Consider the following 22,937-nt stretch of genomic DNA (forward strand, 5'->3'; position numbering starts at 1 on the left):
CATCAGCTTTGACGAATGCAGAGGAATGTAAGTTTAAGTGTTTAACATCACATTGGATCGGAATAAGGCATTATGAGTAACCTCACCAAGAAAGGGAGTGCCATTTACAACAATAAGCCATCGTCATCTCTTCAACAACATAGACGTGCATCCATATAACTCAAATCATTAGGCGATCACAAGAAACAGTCAAGCTAGGGGCACCTGTTTCTTATCGCCTTTTCTCCCAGCTCTGGGCAACTAGTTCAGACTATCTGCTACAATTTGGTCCCCCACATAATTGGTAAACAAACCGAGAGTCACTTATTCACAAGCCAGCTTCGTGCCAAAGCTGGTGAGGCAGATGGCAAACGCCTGGAAGGCTGACAGAGGCTGCCGGTAGTCCATCGTGAACGCATCATCCTCTATCTTGCCAAACTGCAGGATCACCGTCTCCTCATCTCCAACGCCCCATGGGCCACCGGAGCCAGCTGTGGCGACGAGCTGGAAGTTCTTCACAGAGGCGACGGTCACCCGGCCATGGAAATTTAAGCACCAGCATTGCAGATGCTCGTGCCATCGTGGAGCTTTGTTCTTTAGATCTAAGGAACTCGGAGCGGGTGTTTTCTCCTTGGAAGGATCTGATGCCGTGTCCTGACCTACAGGGCACTGGATACTGCACTGCATTCGTCTTGGTCCTCTTGATTTCAGGAAGTTAAACTTATATGTCACCTGTCCTACTTCGTAATTGCCTCCTGAAACCTGTGGGCTTATTTGCTTGCTTGTAAAGCGGCGACTAGATCGGCTCCTCGAGGGTTTAGCACCATTATATGGTGCCTGGCTATCATAGATGATGAATTTTGTCCCCAGGAAATCAGATCTACAAGCAGAAGGCACACGATCAAATTAGCATTCTTGCAAGCCTTTACAACAAGAAGAATATAAGAAAACTCCCATAAAGTGCCAAATTATAACTCTATTAGTATAACAGCAGATGCTGGAACAAATGCATTTCAAAGTGGTAGGAAGTCTGGTGTGTCTCCTATCTCCATAGAGGTTAGGGCTAGTGTTTGTAGGATTGAGAAAGCCTGATTGTAGGACTAGTTTCTGTTGGTTTAGGGCTTCCAATTTAACATGTGCTTGATATGGTATCTAAACTCTGTTCCCTCACATCCAGACTTCCAGATGTCACCGCCTTGTTGACCTGCATATGGATCTAATGCTCGTCCATTATTGTCCCAATCAACTGTATGCTGCAACAAGATCTGACAACCCTTCCCCCATCAATTACACATTCACCTGTATTGAAATTGAGCATCCTGTGCTGTAAGAATTAAAAGCCTAAGCTGTACAACATCGTGCTGATGCTTCTACACTTGCAGGAATTTATAAGATTATGTTTGTATTTTATTCCGCTTCTACAGCCTACTCTCTTCTGGATATACAAGACTTTCTTTCAATATTCGCAATATTTTTATCCAATACAATGAAGGGGTGGAAGTGCATATGACTATATGAGCGCTGAGGTACCTTGTATAATGCAGAGCTAGATCTAGATCTCGATCAGGTATTGATACAGGTGGATGGGCCACACCTTTTAACAAGGTTGGCCGCATGATGACATGATGGGAAATCAAAGATAACACATAAAAGGGGAAGGAAAATCTTGAATTTGTATCCCTTTCATGGTGCTATACTTGCAAACAAATCAAACACAAATGTTTATAATGCAGGTTTGTACACGCTTACAGGATTCAACGAACCAAACTCTGGGGTTACATATTACGAATTTAGGGGAGAACACATGCTGCTAGATGGAGAATTGATCCATCATAGCAGCTTAATATGTAAGAGAAGAGTATGATACAGGATATTATTGGGTTTGAGGTTGTGTGCTGGGGGCAACAATGGCAGGTACAGTGAGTTATGGAGTTCATGTACGCTGTAGTCAATTTATAAAGAAATAAGCAGGGCATGAATAGCATGAAAACATAAAGCACCAATGTGCATGTAACTTCTATTAATGGAAGTTCAGAGGCGAGGCGATAGTGTTTACTATGCCCCTATAGTCAACTTGGCAAGAAACAGGACAGTGTTTAGAGTAGATTGTCCAAGAGATTGACTCGATTCCTTGTTTCCATACAAATGGCTCTTTTTACAGGTACTGCTATTGAAAAAAAAGGAAAAGCTGCCAAACCCCCACCGTTGTAACTGGGCAAGAACTCAATCTATCAATTAGCAGGATTTCAGCCATTGTTAGATGAATATCCTAGATACCACAGGAATCTGTGGCATCTGCGCTCACACTAGCAATTTGCTAATAAAATGGTTCAATCACAGAACTTGATGATGCAAATGAACCTGGATAATGCATATGCATAGACAAAAATAACTACCAGAAACAAAGAGATGAAGTGTTAATTTAGTAAATTATTTGAACAATAAATCAATGACAGAAGTACCAGCAATGGAAACAAGGCACATGACAAATTCTATGGCTCTATGCAACAGAGACCTCAGCATATAGTCAAAAGATGAACATTTAACCTAGCGGGCATGCATAATAAGCAAATCAGGCAATCAATTTGGAAAAACTAGATTCTGAAATGATAAGACCTTACCTTAACTTTCCAACATATGAAGTGCTTCCTGGGTGCAGATCATCATAGTCATAAGAGATGATATATTCTGTATGTGCTCCTTGTCTGAACCTTCGAGCGGCCAAAAGAAACTTCCCTTTATCCGTTAGGGCTGCCAAGCGAGTTGCAGTCAGATATTTATACAAGAATTCCAGACAAAGTGTTCACACAAACAAACGATCTACGATGAAAGAAGGATGCTTTTTTTTGCCACAATCTCTACAACAAGCTAATTTTGATTGATATTGCTGGGAGGTAATCAAATATAACCATTCAATATTTTCCAATATCCAAAAAGATCCGTCAAATATGGACCGCAGAAAAAATGCTATGAACACTTTATTACTAAGGAGAGGTTCAATACACACATAACCTCAAAAGGTATGCAACTCGATACTACCATAACCCTAGTTATCTAGTCATATTCTTCATTGAAAGTAGTTTTATACTATTATTTATTTATAAGAACACCCAAGAGATCAACTGAACTAATGCTGCACGCCTGCACTTTTTTTTGTTTCTAGTTCCCAAGCCGCAATGTCCACATACCATACTCGTGTTAAACTGTGACCCTATTTATACAGTGAATCATACAGTTGACAGGATGAGAGCCAGTATATTCAAAGCCTTGCACATCTTCCTTTGGCAGATCATACGTTGAACTGATTATGAAATGCATCATGCAGAGTTCCAAAACTCCGTTAAACATTGCGAAATCATCCACTTCACAGGTTCTGCTATGTATTATCATGCCAACCAGGTAGAGTTTCCAAATATTTATATTGACTATTAAGATCAAATCAAGTAGATGTTCAAGTCACTGCCAAGAATGTATTCAATTAAAAAAATCAATGACCAATTACAGAAGCCATATCTTCATACAGCGTGGATAGGATTATATATAAGCAGCAGTGCAGCACCATTTAAAAATTGTAGATAGAGACGGCAAAGTAGGTGTACGGGTCGTTGTCAAAATGGTATAAGAAAGCTGTAAATGATTACAAGAAGAAACAAGATAACGTTTCCTTTCCTGTTTTATAAACAAGACTAGGTACAATCGCGCGATGTCAAAAGTCCTATGCAAAAGGAACCTCCGCAGAGGTACCAGCTGTAATTTCTGCTCATTTGGCACTAAACTTCTAAAAAAGATTTGACAGAACTGTAGGATTCCAACATCAAATATCATAGGTGGATAAGGAACATCAGAAAGCCAGTCAGTATCCTCTTTAGTTGCTTACTTGGCACTACCTATTTAAATCGGAAGAAAGATCCGAAACCCCTGTTGTAATCCACAACGGGCACCAGATGGATAATATCATGAAATCATAAGCATGCCAGAACAAGAAGTATCCATGCTTACTCACCCTGTGTTAAGCTGAGGTAAAGGGAAAAGGTTGAGTTCTTTTTGTCCCTCCTGATAAAGCAGTGCATTGGTGCATCCCTTGGTCCAGGCTGTGCAAAAGAAAAGGAAAATATAGGCATCCATTAAATCAATATGCAGAAAGCCCAAGCGAAGAAGTAAGCTTTTAGGTAGTATCATATTGTTATTTACTGACCAGAACAAAACCCAGCTATCCCATAGGAACATAAAGAAATTCCACATTTGTGCCAACTTCTCCACTATGATCATACTTTATTAGCACTAGCCACCAAGAAATATAGTGCTATGTAGCCAAACAAAGAAAACAAAGAGGATAGTGATTAAGGTAAACATGTGGCTCGCTCCTAAATCAAAACATCGCACAAGACCAATACAACAACCGCAAGAACAACAACAATAAGATCTCAAATAAATAAACATTTGAAATTGTTAGGCTACAAACACGGATCTGCTCAATCCTTGTGACCATGAGAACATATAAAATCTAACAAATAATTTTTTTTACCATTTTTTGTGTACAAATAAAATTGAATAGACGTAGACGTCAATTCTGAAACAGAAAAATAATAAAAGAAGAAAACTAATTTCCAACGACTGATGCAGAGATCGCCTCAGATCAAGTCAAACTGCATAAGAAAAAGGCGCAGAAGACATTTCCTGCATCTACTGTTTGAAATCCATGACACCCATAGAACTTTTTTCGCTTCTGATTTTATTCTTTACAAGGATAGAAATGGATCCTAAGAAAACGCACAGCCACAATAACCATGTGGCCCAAATCCTCAAATCACACAGCAATTTCTGGCGATGCATAAAAAAAAGTGCGTTACCCAAACAGATCAATACAACAACTATTTTGAGACAGGCCTCGCCTCACCTGCTTGAGCGACGACGGGAAGGTGATCCTCCCGCCCTCGAGCGGCGGCCGCACGACCGAGAACGCGGCGTCCCTCCACCGCCGGCACACGCAGGCGCAGACCACGACGTCCCGCCGCAGCGGCCACCGCTCGGCACCGGCGTCGACGCGCCGCACGATCTCCGTGAGCAGCTCCGGCAGGAGGCGCGACCACCGCTCCTCGTCGACCTCCTCCTCCTCCTGGGCCGCCGGACCCACCTCCGGCGTGACCTTCGCCTCCCCGCCGACGGCGCCGCCGAGCGAGGAGCGGGAGGCGGACGACAGCCAGGACGCGCTGCGCCGCCAGGAGACCATGGTCGGGCGGCCGGGCGCCGATTTCCGCCCCCCCGAAGCGTCTAGCAGCTTCGAGACGAGATGGGGAAGGAGATCGATTGGCGCGAGCGGAGCGGGGGAGGAATAAAGGGGGGAACGAAGCAGCGAAGAGAAGCGAGCGAGAGAACAGGGAAGGAACGAAGAAAAAGAATTGACGGAAAAAACGAGCCGGGAATCGAGAAAGAAAAATGCTCGTCGTGCGCCTCTCGCTCGGTGCTCGCATGCATCTCCGCCTAATTATACGCCCCCCATCTGCCATGACACGTGGGGCCATCGAGCGCGTGGGCCCCACATGGTAGTGCGGAAGCGGTGGGTCGCAGTCGCAGCTGCCGCGACAGTACACTCGTGCTCGCTCCCGAGTTTTTCCACCTCGCACCTCAACTCTACTGCGAATTTTTGTAAAACTTGCACAGTTTTTTTTTTTGTCAAACTGGCTCTGGCTTCCAACTCGGGTCATCCACTCATCCTTGACCACTTCGCAGCGTATCCGATCTTCCGCAGTTTTGAATCGGACTGGATCTCCGGACCTAACATTTAAGAAACAGATGGTAGGTTGTAAACTCCTCGCTAATTAAGACATTTTTTTAGAAAGAATTAAGACGTTAGGTGAACCGTGCTAGAAACTTTCCATCACAATACATTACCCCCCGTCTGTGGCCTTTGTGGTGCGGTGACGACACCACCCCCCAGTCCAACCACCTGACAGCGGTCGCGACGAGACGACGCGGTGAGCTCAGCTTCGGCGTCAAACTCCCCAGCACGGCAGCATCAAACAGCGCGCGCCCTGCAGAGCTGAAGAACGGGGACTGGAGCTGGATGGAAAGGTCGCCGCGCCGGGGCCCGCTCGCTCCCCCTCATCGGCGCCCCACGCCCGGCAGACCAACCACCGCCCCGACCGCGACGTCCCCGCGCGCGCACCCCGGCCGCCCAAGCCCCCCGATCCCACCACCACCCCGGGCGCCATCCATCCGCGCGGGCGCCACGTCGCGGTCCACCAGCGCGCGCGCGCGGAGTCGCACGGCGCGGCACGACACGAGCCTTTCTGGCTTCCTCCTCCGAACGCCCGCGACAGCGGCGGGCCGGGTGTTTTCCACTGCCGCTGACTGCGCTCGCCTTGGACGCGCGCGCGGCCACCTGCGGGTGCCGGCCTGCCGGGGCCGGGGCTGCGGTGACCTGCTGACTTGGCCATCTCCAGTGGGCCGCGGGGCCACTCGCTGCTGCTTGGGTTTGACTGAGTTGTTCTCGTGGTCCAGGCCTCCAGGCCCCCCATTGTGCTGGCGTCGGACGCCTCAAGCCGCACGCTTGGAAAACGTCTTGACGACGAGTCCGGGATCCGGATATCCAGAGATATCTTGAAGCAGCTGGGCCTGCGCGGCATCGTGCATGATTGATCGCGCACTAAGGTGATATTTTATTAGCGAGGTGTTTGATGGCTCTGTTGACGTTGGCCCCACGTCGCTGATGGCATCTGTCAACTGTCATTGTGGTTGATTAGAGGGATTGTAGGCCCAGTTGAACTTGAACTGTGGCGAGGCCTGCAAACAAACAGCTGTGCTGCTGAGTTTGCACGAACTGGACTTACTCCCTCCGTCCCAAGTTAACTGCATTTGTACATTCAAAAAAATATCCCAAATTAAACGCCATCAATCCCAATATTCCAGCCTCCTGTCATGCTGCCCACCAGTGTTACAGTGTACTCATTTGTTAAAAAAGCTGAAGCATGTGGGTCCCATTTGCTAAAAAAAACTGAAGCACCCTAGCAGCCCAGCAATCTTTCGTGCCCTCAATCTTCCAGCCGCCTTGTTTCTGCTGCCTACTGTTACCTTTACCTAGGGGTAGAATTGTAATTTACCATCAATACTAATTTGCTTCTCAAATTCTAAAAATGCAGTTATAATGGGACGGAGGGAGTACTCCTCTTGGCCCCCACGATCAGGGTCCCCCGCAATCCACAAGCTGTTTGCGCTGGATGTCTGAATAGCAGAATAGGTAAGTTCATATAAAGAGGATATACCGATACGATTTATATGGGAAAAGAGCACTCTGCAAATTTGAAAAGTACAAAAATCAGGTAGTCGCTGAACTCTCGAAGCAGATACATACGTTAGAACATTTTCTACTGAACCCTGTACGCAGCAAGCCAGCAACAGTCTTCTCTCATTTCTCGATCATCAACTGTAATCTTTACTTGGCCACAAGATTGTTAGTGTTACGCCCTTCTCAGGAAGAACACACACTTCCTCCAGCCTAAAATATATTCCATTGCAGCAGCCATCAGCACTGTGGGTGTGGGTGCCATTCAAAAGGTTCTGAAAGTTCTACAGACAGCAACACAGGAAGAGAACTGCACCAGCAGCTTCAGTGAGTGGACTCAACTGCTCGAGAAAACTGACCAATGAACTCTGAAATAGTTCAGAACCTGCAAACAGCATGAACAAGTCAATTAAGCTGGTCCATTTGGAACAGATCAACTGCTTCCAGACATTTCAGCTTCTAATATCTTGCTGGAATCTGGTAGCGTCCACCGAACAGTTCTAGTAGTTTCCACATCTCATTCACTATCAAAGTATGAATTTTAGTCATTATGCACCAAGTAGGAGAAGAATTCACAGCAGATGCTAGCTTAAACTCATTATTCACAAAATAAACCGAAGAAAATAAAGCTCCAGACACGGATACCATGGAGTTCACCTGCTGCTGAATGTTTGTATCAGCTGTTTTCTGGAGGAAGGCAGGAAGCAACCTTAGCTCGGTACTGTTAGTTTCAAGCCAGTTGGCTCTGTTAGTTTCAAGCTGAGACGCTGTCTGTTTAACCAGAAAACTGACCAATGAACTCTGAAATCGTTCAGAACCTGCAAACAGCATGAACAAGTCAATTAAGCTGGTCCATTCGGAACAGATCAACTGCTTCCAGACATTTCAGCTTCTAATATCTTGCTGGAATCTGGTTGCGTCCACCGAACAGTTCTAGTAGTTTCCACATCTCATTCACTATCAAAGTATGAATTTTAGTCATTATGCACCAAGTAAGAGAAGAATTCACAGCAGATGCTAACTTAAACTCATTATTCACAAAATAAACCGAAGAAAATAAAGCTCCAGACACGGATACCATGGAGTTCACCTGCTGCTGAACGTTTGTATCAGCTGTTTTCTGGAGGAAGGCAGGAAGCAACCTTAGTTCGCTACTGTTAGTTTCAAGCTGAGACGCTGTCTGTTTAACCAATACAAACCTGGTGAGCACATTAGTCTGCTTCAAATCAGCACAAGGCAGGCTGCACGGAACGACTTCAATGTTGTACCGGCATATGCACTTGACTTTGCACATGTTTGCGTTTTATGCATTTGCCCGCGCTTGTATTCTGTGACAGCAGGCTCCAAGTCCTCTGCAAGTACATAAAGTGACAGATGGCTTGACTTTAGGTGGTGCATATGCAATGAATTAACAATGAGGGAAAAGAATGAAGCCTCCCACTGAGCTGGTTCACTCTGGCACATGGAGCTTCACGAAAAAAAAATAACCTGCAAAAACCCTTGGACATAGAGAAGCAAAATATAACATGAAAAAAGAGAGAGAAAATGCACCTGTGAGTCTGTGACATGTAGCTGTCTTGAAAGAGTATGGCATTCAATTTTTGTGTATTTTAAACAAGCAAGTAAGACAATTTATGACATGGACAGTGTATCAAAACATCACATTTCCTCCACGCGTTCATTTTAGCTTAAATGCTAATAGTTTCGAAGTCATGATTTTGCTAGGTATATTTCACTGTCACAATTAATTGATCCCACTCAATATACTTTTACTTTTTTTCTTGATGAAGTGACTTTACTAAAATTGGCTTTTGATTGCACTCAATGGACTAGGTTTTTTCTCTTGATGAAATGCTTTTACCAAAAATTGGTATTTGGTGCTACAATTCGATGAAATTCCATGGGTATACAACTATACATCTTAATGATGGTGAGCACTGCGGCATGGTTGAAACAGAATGAAACCAAAGAATTTTCACTGCATCACATGAGCGGCCAGGAATATCCATCCTTGGTAATTACTTTACGTAACTGATGTATGTAGTTATAGCAACGAAGAATCTTAAATACAAGTTATATTTACCAATTTCTCCTCCACACAAAAATAAAGCTGAGGCATCCATCCTGACATCCCATTTAGTTAGATTAGCAAAACACACAAGTCATAATTCTATTTACAAACAGTATGAAGTGAGAATTTCTACAGTACAGATGGATGCTTGACAACCAACAACCAACTGGATACTCAGCATGACAATTCTTTCAACAAAGAAAAAAGTTTTGCTGGAGCACTTAACTTCGATGTTTCTTTCCAATGATGTCATGATGTCTAGAGAACAGAATACAAATTGCCACAGTGCAATCAAACTTTGGCATCATCGTTTAGATGAAATTTTCCTCATGCAAAGTAAATCACAAATGGGGAGTCTAAAGTTTACACCCATGCAAGCAAAAGAACTACACCCTTCGTAAACCTTGTTTTCTAATTGAATTTAGATGAGAACAGCATGAACTTGCATGAAAAGCAAGAATCTTTACATTTTGGGGGGGAATAAATAGCACAATTTTGAATTCACTAAGAAATGGTAACAAAGTTGATAAGAAATATAGTGCATGCATGAGTTTTTGTCTGAGGTCTCCACGCTTTTTTTTTGCCACCAATTACCCATCCTAATCGGTGTGAGTTGTTTGTACTATTAGCCATCTCCCATTTAATTTGGATCAAAGAAAGTTCTCAGTTACTCCATATGTGAAGCTCAACATCTACTGACCAATAGCCAATTCTTATTCTATACTCGTGTTCCACCATCCCTAACAGATGCACCAAATTTACACCAAATTTAAGATTTTTTAATATTAGTGAACTACTATTTCATTTCAGTTTGATCTAATAGAATGTTTTCAATTAATAAATTGGTGAAGCTGGACGGCAGAGAACCAATGGTCTTTTCAATTTTACTGTAATTCTTCCAGTTTTCGTGAGCACAACAAAAAGGAACTGAACATACAATAGTCTTTTGTTCACACCAAGGCCAATATTCCTTCTCCAACAAATTTACAGATGGCATTTGTACACGATGAATATACACAATTGTAGCACAATTACATGTCTAACAACATTAGAGGTATAGCTGATAATGCTATAGTGAAACGGGCACTCCTTTTAAACTGTAACAACTAGAAGAATGTTTTGATGATGGATATTAGCACACAACCAGTATCGCAAAACATTTTGGATTGCGGAAAGAATATTACTGAAAAGAAGTAACTAAGGAAATCTATGAACAATATTTTTCTGCACAGATGCTTATGCTGAAACAGAAACATTCATCCTTTCAATCCAAATTTCTTTTTTTTAATATTCCTTCCAAGCGAGAGCTCTACCTTTCAAGCTACTCAGTATCAGAAGGTATATCCGGAACGGAGGCTGTATGGTGCACAAGGTGCTGCATCCCAGGTTTCAACTCCCTCTCGCAGAAGTCTTCATACTCTTCCCTGTCCCCTGCCTTCATCTTCACCTCCACCACCACAAGGCTTGGTGTGAGCTCAAATACCTCGGCCCCAATCGTCAACGGACCCTTCTCACTTTCCCTGGTGCCTTCAAGGCTCACCCGCCAATCCTTCCGCCGAATTGCAAAGCTCTTAACCTTTGCAATCTCCTCCAATTTTGTTATAATCGTTTGCATGGGATGTGCTGAGACAAACCTCACTTCGTTGCCTCGCTCCTCAAACAACCCCGACAAATTGAATCCTCTTGAGAATGATATGATATCAAACGCATTTAGACTTACTGGTCGTGTGAGAGATCCAAGGGGCCGTCTTCTCTCCTCTGATGACAATGTGGCTGGACAGGATGCTACAGACGAGTCTGATTCCCACCCAGAGTCATCACCTTCGTCCTCTTGCTGCGGTGGCGGTGGCGGTGGCGGAGGAGGAGGCTGACTAGGCCCCAGCTCCGGCACTTCATTCTCATCGTCTGCCAAGCTGTGCACCTGGTCATCCTCGACATAGAACCTGACTGGTCGGAACCCCTTCTGAAACCATCGGCTCTCCATGATCTGAGCCACGGTAATCCTTGTCTCTGGGTTCGTGTCAAGCAGACGATTCAATAGACTGGTCAGATCCTTGGAGAACCACCTCGGGCACCGGAATTCCCCCCTGTATATCTTACGGTACATTGCCATGAGGTTCTGATCATGGAATGGAAGGTAGCCAGCCATGAGCACGAAGAGGATGACACCGCACGACCATATGTCCGCCTTGGCGCCGTCGTAGCCGCGGCGCGCGAGCACCTCCGGCGCGACGTAGGAGGGCGTGCCGCAGAAGGTGTGGAGAAGCCCATCGGGGTGGAACTGATCGGCGACGGCCGAGAGTCCGAAATCGGAGACCTTGAGATCGCCGCGCTCGTCGACGAGGAGGTTCTCGGGCTTGAGGTCGCGGTGGAAGACGCCCCGTGCGTGGCAGAAGCCGACGGCGGAGATGAGCTGCTGGAAGTACCTTCGCGCGATGTCCTCCTTGAGGCGGCCCTTGGCGACGCGCGCGAAGAGCTCCCCGCCGCGGACGTACTCCATGACGAAGTAGATCTTGGACTTGGTGGCCATGACCTCGAAGAGGCGGACGATGTTGGGGTGGCGCACGCGGCGGAGGATGGCGATCTCGCGCTTGATGTGTGGGACGAGGCCGTGGCGGAGGGCCTTCTCCTTGTCGAGCACCTTGATGGCGACGGTCTCGCCGGTGTCGGCGTGGCGGGCGAGGTAGACCTTGGCGAAGGTGCCGTGGCCGAGGAGCCGGCCCAGCTCGTAGCGGCCGAGCAGGAGGCCCCCGCGCTTGTGGGGCCCCGCGGAGGAGGCCGGACGCCGGGGCTGCGGCGACGGGTCCCGCGACGACGGCGGGGTGCCGGCCATCGGGTAGCGGAGGCGGCACAGGGAGACGCGGAGAAGCGGAGGGGAACGCGGGATTAGCCGATTAGGTGGTGGTGGTGAGGGCACGGGGGTGCGGGCGGGCGGGCGGGCGGGAGGGAGGGGAAGGAAGGTGATGGGTGGCCGGCAATGGAGGGGGCCAACAGCTAACGGCTCCTGAATAGTTTCCGTTCTCTTTTCAGTTCGCCCTTCTGTGCAGCGCTGGACGTATGACCTGCTCTGCTGGAAGTTGGACTTCTGCGAGGATGTGAATTGTGATATACGCAACCACAGAGGTTGTAGCTGCAAGTGTGCCACAAAAGTTTTCGTATAAATAGAAAGGTTATAAGTGCACTGTACAACAAGCTGGATGACAACGTGACCCAGCCGGGAAATAGATGGGCTGAGTTTCCATACACGTAACTTTTTTTTGAAAGCGTGCACGTAAAATGAGTTGTGTGTTTTCTGATTTTATGCACGAGGACGGTAGTTTGATGTGCTACCGCTTCCGGGGGGTTGAATGCAAACACGCTGACGCTAGGGAGGTACGGTCACTGACCGCAACGTGCTACGCACCCAATGGCCTGAGCTGGCGCCTGGCGGTGGAGCCGGCATACGTGGAGCATTCTGGGCGGCGCAGACGGATGGCAGGCCGGTGCACGTCGGCATCGCGCGGAAACCTTCCGCGGGGGCGCGGCTCCGAGTCGCGAACTGGCACCGACCGGCGACTACTGCGGACGTGTGGAGGTGGACATCTTCTTTCCGGTGAGAGCTGACGAGGCCAGAGGGAGGGAGAGGCATGGGCGCCGTTGCCGAACCATCTGGTTCGTTTCGCGCTTCGGCAGTAGGTTTCTGCCGCCACCATTGCCGGGACGCGGTGGGAACCGCGGGCCGGCGTGTCATGGGTGGGTACGGACAAATTCACCTTCTTTCACGTCCAAATCCAAATAATTTAGGGGCGTTTGGTTCCCTTTGCTTATTTTTAGCACGTGTCACATCGAATGTTTAGATACTAATTAGCAGTATTAAACGTAAACTATTTACAAAACCCATTATATAGATGGAGGCTAAACGGCGAGACGAATCTATTAAGCCTAATTAATCCATAATTAGCAAATATTTATTGTAGCAGCACATTGTCAAATCATGGACTAATTAGACTTAATAGATTCATCTCGCCGTTTAGCCTCCACTTATATAATGGGTTTTGTAAATAGTCTACATTTAGTACTTCTAATTAGTATCTAAACATTCGATATGACGGGTGCTAAACTTTAGGGGGAGGAACCAAACACCCCCGATCTTACCCTCTCCAATCTCACACATACCCAATATATAATTAACTATGTCCTATATATATACATATACAACTAATTAATTATTCACCTCTCATACCCCACCCTCACCATTTTTAATGGATATATAATTTTCTACTTATATCCCTATATTCGAAGTGGGTATGGATTTAAGGAGAGGATATGAACATCCCGTGGCAGACCTACCGGCGGACGAGCTCGGCTCGGCGGCCGTCGGCGTAATGGGGTGGCTTGGTGCCTTCGTGCAAACATAAAAAAAAAAGCCGGCGTGTAGCGCACCAGCTAGGACCAAGCTGCCGATTTTATTATTGCTGCCGGGCGGCGGGTTCATCATCGTCATCAGTATGGCCAACAATCGTCTAAAAAGTCCATTAAGAAAAGCGGGTGTTTGGATCTTTAGTCCGGACTAAAATTCATATCATATCGACTATTTGGAGGCTAATTAGGAGGACCAAATATGAGCTAATTATAAAACTAATTGCACATATGGAGACCAATTCCCAGAACGAATCTATTAAGGCTAATTAATCCATCATTGGCACATGTTTACTGTAGCACCACATTGTCAAATCATAGACTAATTAGGCTTAATAGATTCATCTCACAAATTAACCTCCATCTGTACAATTAATTTTATAATTAATCTATATTTAATACTCCTAATTAGTATAAATATTCGATGTGATAGCAATTCAGGAACTCACGAAGAAACAAACGGAGCCTGAAAATGCCATCTTGGGCCAAAGTTCTGGACGAAGGGCTGATGTGATGGGGGGTCCATGTGGTAAGGCCCGTTTTCTTTTGTTTTGGATAAGGAGTAAGGCCCGGGTTGATCTTGGGCTTCATGTGACCCTGAAATTGGTTGGTTGGGCTTGTGCTTCATTCAAATTCAAAGAATGTGCGACTGCGAGCACGGTCCTCAGAGTTCTAAATTACTATTCATTTTGACTTTTTCAAATACATAAATTTTACTATGTATCTAGACATAGTATACATATGTATATATGCATATCAAAATGTATGTATTAGGAAAAACCAAAACGAATAATAATTTGGGACAAGGGTGTATATAAAATCCAACCAATTGATCATCAGGTTGCTTTCTCGCTCTTCCTTCCTCAATCTCGCACCACCATTTCAAAATACCACCATGATACCATGACATCTCCTTTAACTTCAACAGCCTGAAACTCATACGTGGAAGGCATAAATGTAACGGGATTTCTAAACATCTCATGAGTGATTTTATTTGCTGTTTTCGCTCATTTTTCTCGGCTGAGATCTTGTGCAGATTCATGTGGCTTTGATCGAAGAGTTGTTTTGTTGGGTGCCTTTTAGACTTTTTATTATTTTATGTCAGCCTATTAACGAAGTATGTGTCTTCTCTCCTGTGGTCGCCCTCACCACCGTGTTTGTTGTGGCAGGCATCCGACATCCGCCCCAGGGACTTTGCCGACATTGAGGCCCTCTCGTCGAGGCGGTTCAACGCTACGGTAAATCAAATGTTGTCGGTGTTTTATACCCGGCAACCTACCAAGAAGTATCCTGAGGTAGTAGATTTGTTGGTGGGGGATCGCTGGACCTGGAACTTGATAGTAAAAGTGAGCACACAAGATACAGATTTATACAGGTTCGGGCTACCAGAGTAGCGTAATACTTTACGTCCTGTTTGGGGTGTTGTATATTGCGCCATGCGCGTGGGTGTTGTTTGGTATTGAGAATTTGGTCCTCTGTTGTGGTTCCGCCGATCTAAGTACCTCGGCCCTCTTTTATATACTTCAGGGGGTGGGATTACTAGTCGGTTACCAGGTAGGAGTCCTATTAGGATTACATTGTATGAGTCCTAATAGGATTATAGGGTAATCCTAGTAGGAGTCTGTCTTCTTCCTTCGTTACGGGTACTTGGGATTTATCCCCGACAAGACCCCAAGCACTTCATAGTCGAGTGCAGCAATCCTTGATTACTTTTTAGATTCTCGCCGAGTAGTTCTAATGCTCTTCGAGTACTTTGTCTGGCTGAATCTTCAAAGTGCTTCGAGGATGTCACGAGGCTAGTGTGCTCAAGCCCTTAATCGTCTTGATTTTGTAATCTTCATCTTTGGAATGTGATATAGGGGGCAACGAAAGTCGCACTCCATATGGAGTAGCCCCCGAGCCTTAGGTTGAATCGAAGAATCGGGTTGAGAGTCAAATAAGATCTTGAATCTTCTTCTTTCATCTTAAAAAAATTAACTGTTGGGTGTAGCTACTCAGCTCTCGAGCCTTGGAATGATTAAATAATCAATCCAAGGATCTTTAGTCTTCACAATCATCTTTCGAGTAGCCATTTGGCGTCCAGCCCTTGAGCTTATGCGCTGGGTGAGCAGTAGGAGCCATGTTGAGTAGTTATTGGCGCCCGGCCTCCGAGCATGGGAGCTAGTGGAGCTACCGGAGGTATTTCGAGTAGTAATTGGTGCTTAACCCCCGAGTTTGGAAGCTAGCTAAGCCATTGGAGGTACGCTGAGCATCCTGGAGAGTTGCCGCTGAAGCTTGACCTGAAAAAAAGAGAGATGCATACATTATGTAGCATATTTAAAGAATTTTGAAGATACTACCGAAATTTATTCGGTGATGAAAGTAAATGTTGTGTGTCATGCTCTTGTTTCGACCATATTTCTCCCAAGTAGTTAGCCTGTTACGTTTAGACTCTCAGTCCTTGTTTAGCTATTGCCACTGTGTGTAGATTTTTGTCTCGGGTATGCGTACTGGCACTGCTGCTACGCATCTGAGATCTTTGTGTCGTGTAAGCGTCCTAGCATTTAGGCATGATAGAAAATCCGAAACTTTCACGCATTAAGGCGTGTTTTGCTCGAGGAGATTAGTGACCCCTAAGAGAAGACAACAAAAATAAGTAGCCGACATTGCGAAAAAAAGAGCGCGATTCTGCGTAAAGTAGTCATTGAGACTTTTCTACCTTTTGGCAAGGAGAGCGCGTCTTGCCGTGCATAGGATTTGTGCCTCCTTAGGATGTAGCCGCTGCGAGCTTCCAGCACTCAGTGCACCAAACCTGTGGCCGTAGCCTCCAAAATTCAATGTACCAAGCTTGTTGGCAGAGCTTCTGGAATTCAGTGCACAAAACCTGTGGCTATAGCCTCCGTAATTTAGTGTACTAAACCCATGGCTGTCGGTTAACATACCCTAGAAATAATGGACAAAGTGTATCTCTGGAGGGTAATTTCCGTCGAGAGACGTACACAAGAATATACTTGGCTTGTTGCCCTGCATGCTGAAAACAAGCTGGAAAAATTATATAAAATAATTAAAAAGTGACTTAGCTTGATTCGTGTACGATTGTCGACGAAGTTGCGGCGGGTTGTTGATGAAGATAACTAGTCGGAGTCAATTCCGACTAGTTGTTGATCACGTGCAACCCGCCCTTGACTAGTTTGTAGTCGAGATGAGAAGTTTTAGGTAGTCGCTACTGTGTCGCCGAGCATTCTAGTGAAGCTAGCACAATCATGCATGCTGAAATCACATGTGCATTTCTTGAGTACGTGTAGTGAAGAGCAACAGATCTCCTGGTAGCCTTCTTAGTACGTGTACTGAAACTCAAAAAGTAGCCTTGCATAGAGAGTACTCGAGCTGACAGTTTCCTCGATCCGTGCATGAGCAGTAGATGGAATATTGATTGGCCTTTCATCGTTTCAGTATAGGATTCGGCAACTGGAGGCAATTAGCTTAAGATGCATCGTTGGTGACTTCGACTCGGAGACGGAAAAATAATTCCACCAGTATTTTTCCTTCTCACGGGCGTGGAGCGGTAGCGGATCATCAGCCTTGAGCAACGCACGGAGCCACGGAGTATGATCAGCTATAGTAGTGCGACTAGTGCTGCAGCTTTTTGCATGTAGACGAGCCGACAACCGATTGATCTCCTGCAAACTTCTCGTATCCGCTTCGAATTGGAACTCAGCGACTTGCTTATCGTCGAGTAGATTGATTTTGAAGATGAGGTACTTCAAGCTCGCACGACGATCACCCCTACCTGGCACACTAGGCAACCTATCGAGGGGTATCCCAAGTAATAGATTTGTTGGTGGGGGATCACCGGACCTGACACTTGATGGTAAAAGTGAGGACACAAGATACAGATGTATACAGGTTCGGGCTGCTAGAGTAGTGTAATACCCTTTGTCCTATTTGGGGTGTTGTACATTGCGCCCTGCGCTTGGGTGTTGTTTGATATTGAGGATTTGGTCATCTATTGTGCTTCTGCCGATCTAGGTACCCATGCCCTCCTTTATATACTCCAGGGGTGGGATTACTAGTCGGTTACAAGGTAGGAGTCCTAGTAGGATTACATGGTAGGAGTATTAATAGGATTACAGGGAAATTCTAGTAGGAGTCCGTCTTCTTCTTTCCTTGCGAGTACTGGGGATCTATCCCCGACAAACGCGGCAAAGAATGGCCACGCGAGGACGGTGGCATGCTGTTGCGGTCAGTGACGGATCTTAGGGGGGCTTTGGGGTCCCCTACTACCTAGGATCCCATGGATCCCCCGGTAGGGGGGCTCGAGCCCCCACCCCCCTTAGATGCGTCATTGGGCATCATAGTAGGTGAAGCGTGGCGAAACATGGCTGGTATCAAGCACCCTCAATGTCGCTATTATCACAGCACACCCATACCAGTTTCACATATTGAGGTAATAAAAATCTCCATATCATAATTGGAGAATAGAAGAGGTACGCTGCCAGGCTCGTACATTATGTGGCGCAAAGCAGCGCGATCGTGCCGGGTCACCAATTTTGAGGGGTCACCCTAAGCAACAATTAGCATAATAAAGCATGTTTCCAATCTTTTCTACATCAAGTCCAATAGCTCGCAGCTCAGGCGATCAAATCAAGCATTTGCGGAAAAAGAGTCTGCAGTCATGATACCTCATCTTCCATCTACAACTACGGCACGAGGCTGACGTGGACACAGGTGCAATCGGCATTTAGCAAAATTGCGACCTAGTGCGAGTCCACGAGGCATCAGTGGTTATCATAAGTATATTATGAAGTATAATGCATTTTTCTTATTTGCATGTTGGAAATATATAGGGCAACCAGTTTATTTTTTGCATAGGGTCTCAAAAACTTAGGTACGGGGCCTGCGGCCTGCCGCCTGAGGACCTATTTGGATGTGCTATTGTTAAAGTTTAGTTCATCTAAAGTTTAGCATTTTTACCCATTAGCATTCTGTTTGGTGACATGGCTAATAGATGGAGCTAAAGTCCATAAAAAATCATTTTTACCCCTTATATCCTCACCTCCTTCCTTTTTCTCTCACCCTTTTTGTCTTTTCATAAACCATTAGCACGCATTAGCTCCTCCACACTAGTTAATATTTTTACACCTTTTAAGTAGGCTAAAGTTTAACCCTATTATTAACCCACCATTTAATTGGACTAATTCATTAAAAGTGCTAAACTTTAACACTTCCATCCGACCATGGATCCATGCTAAAACCCTTCCTTCCTCCGGCCGCCAGAGAGCGGGATCCACGCGACCACGCCAGAACAGAACGAATCCACCGCACTCCCACAGCGCCTCGCAAGCGCCGAAACGAAAAGCCAGACCCGTCCAGATTCACCCGCCTGGCACTTGGCCGCACCCCCAACCTCCGCGGCGCGGCCGGCCGCGGTCCGCGCCAGCCACGGGGGATCCGGCTCGCCCCCCGCTCCTCACTCGTGAAAACTCGCAAAACCACCGGCCGGCTACAGAGTTACCAACCACCCTCCCCGATCGGGCGCACTCAAATGATCAGCCACCTCCCCTTCCCCCACGCCCTCGCCTCCCCTCTCCGCGCCCACTGCCCCACTCCCCCACGCCTCTCGCGCCCGCCGCCCCACCCACGCGGCGCAGGTAACCGCCGCGCCGCCTCCTCGAACCCCCCGCGATCCCAGCCTTATCTTCCCGTCGTCCTCGACCAGCGGCGCACGAGGGTTCCCGAGTCCTGACGCGATTTTCGGTGCCGCTCTCTGCAGGGATAGGGGGCCTGGGCTGCGTGCAGGCCAAGGGCGCGCGCCGCAGCTGCCGCGCTAGCGTCTCCGCGTCGGCCGCCGCGCGGACGGAGATGGACCCGTCGGAGGTGAAGAAGGGCCTGTACGTGCAGGTCGAGCCGTACGATACCGGATTCCTCAAGGTCTCCGACGTCCACACCATCTACTACGAGCAGTCCGGGAACCCCCACGGCCACGTGAGCGTCTGATTTTCCCATCTTCTGTCTTGGATTGAGAGATGTTGGGGTCTTTTGTTTCCCAATTATCTGCCGTCCCTCCTACAATTAGTCGCAGACTGCTCGGAACCCCGTGCACTTGTGCTTGCACTCTCGGATGAGCTTCTCATCCCGTCGATTTTGGCATTTTGCAGCCGGTGGTGTTCCTCCACGGGGGTCCCGGCGCCGGCACGTCGCCTGGCAACAGGAGGTTCTTTGACCCGGAGTTCTACAGGATCGTTCTGTTTGACCAGGTCACCTTGGCGATTCTCTCACTCTCACGTCGTTGTTTATTGTTATTGCCAGGGGATTGTATCTTGTTGCTTAATTTGCTTTGCCGGTGGTTACAGAGGGGCGCAGGCAGAAGCACTCCCCATGCTTGTTTAGAGCAGAACACTACTTGGGACTTGGTAGCTGACATTGAGAAGCTCAGGGAACATCTTGACATCCCGGAATGGCAGGCAATTATCTTGTCTTTTTTCACCAACTTTGGTTACTCACTCATCTGCAGTGGAACTCATTGTTCCCATATAATGTAGGTGTTTGGTGGTTCATGGGGAAGCACCTTGGCCCTTGCTTACAGTCAGACACACCCTGATAAGGCAAGTAATTTATCGTCCATTGCATTTTTATTTCATCCTAAACTTATGTAGCATACAGGTGGGAATGGAAGCTATATTCTGGATCCCACTAACACTATTTGGATGCTCACCAGGTCACTGGCATTGTTCTAAGAGGAATTTTCTTGCTTAGGAAAAAGGAGCTTGATTGGTTCTATGAGGGCGGTGCAGCAGCCATTTTCCCAGATGGTTTGTATTCTCGGTTTTGTGTCATAGAGAAAAAAATGCTTCGATAAACATTAACCAATCATTTTCACTGTTGCAGAATAATATCGGCAACTTTTATTAATTATGGCATACCTTCTCAGTGACTATACCAGAAGTTAAATGACAATACTAAATGTCAATGCAATTGGTTCTAGTGTTCTCTGAAACTATTTTACTTTCCGATTTTATGAAAGAAAAAACAACCTATGTGCTCGTGCCACTTTGTTTGAGTAAATAACTTTAGTTTCAAATTTGCAGCATGGGAACCATTTAGAGATTTTATTCCTGAGGAGGAAAGGAATTGTTTCATAGCTGCATATAGCAAAAGGCTAACTTCATCCGATCCTACTGTTCAGGTATGATAACCCAACTCATTTCCATTTCAAAGTAAAATACATCTATCATACTTGTGGGGCATGTCGTAACTTCGTAATTTCTTACTTATTTTGATAAAGAGACATTTGCCTTTTCCCCTTAGATTGAAGCTGCTAAGCGATGGACGATGTGGGAGATGATGACTGCACATCTTATCCAAAATAATGATAACATTAAACGAGGGGAAGATGACAAGTTTTCACTGGCAAGTCCTCTCACAAGCGTCTTTTTTTTTTCTTTTGGTAACACTACCAGCCTACCAATATTTCAGTTTCTTTTGTTTCGCCCCAACTTAGTGCATTGATCTTTTCAGTTCTCATTCTAATATTTAGCTTTGTATAGAGATTGAGAGAAGAATGATTTTTCAGTTTTCATTCTGATATTTAGCTTTGTGTAGATATTGAGAGAATAATGCCTTTAAGGCTTCTGTACTATTTTACTTAAATTGTTTCTGTGCTCAATGTTACTCTGGACTTATAAAAGAGCAAAATAAGCAATCATTGTATAGTCACAATTTGGAAAACCTATTTCATAATGCTAATAACTTGTTGCCGGCGATGGCTGTAGAAATCTGCACTGATTCTGAATTTAAAATTACAAATTGCAACATATGTTTATAAGGCATGTTTTAGTTGATGTTTCTATGGTTTACAGGGTCGAATAACATGTTATTTTATATTTGTTGATACATGGTTCAATTTTTCAGGCATTTGCAAGGATTGAAAATCACTATTTTGTTAATAAGGGATTTTTACCCTCAGACTCATACCTATTAGACAATGTTGACAAGATTCGGCATATTAAAGCTTTTATTGTACAGGTATGCTTTTCAATAAGCTTGTTCTTTACACAATATCCATGTGCATCTGCTGGTAGCTGGGTACATATGTGCGTATCAGTAATGCATGATAAAATGCTACACATTATATTTCACACATCACGGCTGCACATTGCCTTTAGCTCTTCATCCTTGTCTACCTTCAATTGTCATTAAACTTCTAGCCAATCATGTAGTTTTTTGTTATTGTCTAGCATGGTTGCCAGGATAATTTGAAACCTCAAATCCATGATAGAAACGAAATTGGTAAAAAGCGTCATTGTGCTCATACCTGATTACTTATTATGTTGCAGGGGCGTTATGATGTTTGTTGCCCTATGATGTCCGCTTGGGATCTTCACAAAGCTTGGCCGGAAGCAGAATTCAAGGTAAATTATGCTTGCATCATTCTTCCAAAAATATCAGATATGATATTCATGTTGGAAACTGGGATTAATTGGACTGTTAATATTGAAGCACAAAAATAGTTTTTCCAAGAGTTTGGTTCCTGAATGAACCAGTGGTTAAAGTAGGTGATTGCGATCTTTTGAAGTCATAAGCTTTTCTGATAGTATATTGGCCACTAAACTGAAGCTGGAAGCCTGGAAGACATGCTGTGTCTTTACTTTTTATAGAGTGTAGTACTAAATATTTACTTTTGTACTTTAAATTTGCGATTTGCCATATGACTAATCACTCCTCCAAGATGTTTGCTAAGCAATATTTCTTGGCATGATATAACAATAACTTTACTTACCACTGTTTGATACTGGCATCTGCATAGCCAATATTCAGAACCCTTGGCAAATTAACTAGAGATTGTTCCCCAATCTGTACCTTACATCTTAACAGTCCGAACCACTGGTAAATTTGACCACTTATATAATTCCTCTTACTGGATGCAGGTGGTCCCAGATGCAGGGCACTCAGCCAATGAAGTAGGTATTGCCGCCGAACTGAGGTCAGCCACAGAGAAGCTGAGGGACATGTTGCGAAAATGAGCCGGCGAAAGGCATGTGCCGGCGTGCCGCCCGTCTGATGATCGAATTCAGAGGCGCAGAATAAAACCCATGGCTGTAGCGGTTAGCAGAGCCTGATTGTAATGTGTTGTTAAACAAATGTCACTGTCAAACATACCTTAACCAATCAGAGCAGGCTTGATTCCCGGGTATCTTTCAGAACTGCGTTGTTTGTTGCCCTGTTGGT

At 45.6% G+C, this 22,937-nt stretch overlaps 3 protein-coding genes across 3 annotated transcripts; 1 reads left to right on the top strand and 2 right to left on the bottom strand.

Annotated features, from left to right (window-relative positions):
• Positions 1-28: 28 nt before the first annotated feature.
• On the bottom strand, positions 29-5,447 carry LOC117848674 (tubby-like F-box protein 9). Its single transcript, XM_034730171.2, has 4 exons — positions 4,877-5,447; positions 3,983-4,070; positions 2,601-2,730; positions 29-859 (listed from the first exon to the last, which is right to left on the bottom strand). Exons 1-4 carry the CDS (start codon positions 5,207-5,209, stop codon positions 304-306), a joined length of 1,107 nt encoding a protein of 368 aa, XP_034586062.1. The 5' UTR covers positions 5,210-5,447; the 3' UTR covers positions 29-303.
• A 4,829-nt stretch (positions 5,448-10,276) lies between these two features.
• On the bottom strand, positions 10,277-12,275 carry LOC117846929 (CBL-interacting protein kinase 19). The gene has a single exon (XM_034728053.2). The coding sequence runs from the start codon at positions 12,163-12,165 to the stop codon at positions 10,654-10,656; it is 1,512 nt and encodes a 503-aa protein (XP_034583944.1). The 5' UTR covers positions 12,166-12,275; the 3' UTR covers positions 10,277-10,653.
• Positions 12,276-19,203: 6,928 nt separating this feature from the next.
• On the top strand, positions 19,204-22,902 carry LOC117849919 (proline iminopeptidase). Its single transcript, XM_034731660.2, has 11 exons — positions 19,204-19,360; positions 19,483-19,694; positions 19,868-19,966; positions 20,063-20,173; positions 20,252-20,314; positions 20,428-20,521; positions 20,798-20,895; positions 21,018-21,119; positions 21,621-21,734; positions 22,046-22,120; positions 22,637-22,902. The coding sequence occupies exons 1-11, from the start codon at positions 19,255-19,257 to the stop codon at positions 22,730-22,732; spliced, it is 1,170 nt and encodes a 389-aa protein (XP_034587551.1). The 5' UTR covers positions 19,204-19,254; the 3' UTR covers positions 22,733-22,902.
• Positions 22,903-22,937: the final 35 nt, after the last annotated feature.

This window comes from Setaria viridis, chromosome 3, assembly GCF_005286985.2.
Source record: "Setaria viridis chromosome 3, Setaria_viridis_v4.0, whole genome shotgun sequence".
In the NCBI taxonomy this organism is placed as follows: domain Eukaryota; kingdom Viridiplantae; phylum Streptophyta; class Magnoliopsida; order Poales; family Poaceae; genus Setaria; species Setaria viridis.

What these genes read in the sequence shown, in the direction of transcription:
- LOC117846929 (XM_034728053.2), bottom strand. Translation starts at nt 12,165, where the DNA reads ATGGCCGGCACCCCGCCGTCGTCGCGGGACCCGTCGCCGCAGCCCCGG.
- LOC117849919 (XM_034731660.2), top strand. Translation starts at nt 19,255, where the DNA reads ATGATCAGCCACCTCCCCTTCCCCCACGCCCTCGCCTCCCCTCTCCGC. An exon ending in GCCCCACCCACGCGGCGCAG is followed by an intron (nt 19,361 to 19,482) that starts GTAACCGCCGCG and finishes CGCTCTCTGCAG; the next exon opens with GGATAGGGGGCCTGGGCTGC. An exon ending in GGATCGTTCTGTTTGACCAG is followed by an intron (nt 19,967 to 20,062) that starts GTCACCTTGGCG and finishes CGGTGGTTACAG; the next exon opens with AGGGGCGCAGGCAGAAGCAC.
- LOC117848674 (XM_034730171.2), bottom strand. Translation starts at nt 5,209, where the DNA reads ATGGTCTCCTGGCGGCGCAGCGCGTCCTGGCTGTCGTCCGCCTCCCGC. An exon ending in TCCCGTCGTCGCTCAAGCAG is followed by an intron (nt 4,071 to 4,876) that starts GTGAGGCGAGGC and finishes TCTTTTGCACAG; the next exon opens with CCTGGACCAAGGGATGCACC. An exon ending in TCATATGTTGGAAAGTTAAG is followed by an intron (nt 860 to 2,600) that starts GTAAGGTCTTAT and finishes TTCTGCTTGTAG; the next exon opens with ATCTGATTTCCTGGGGACAA.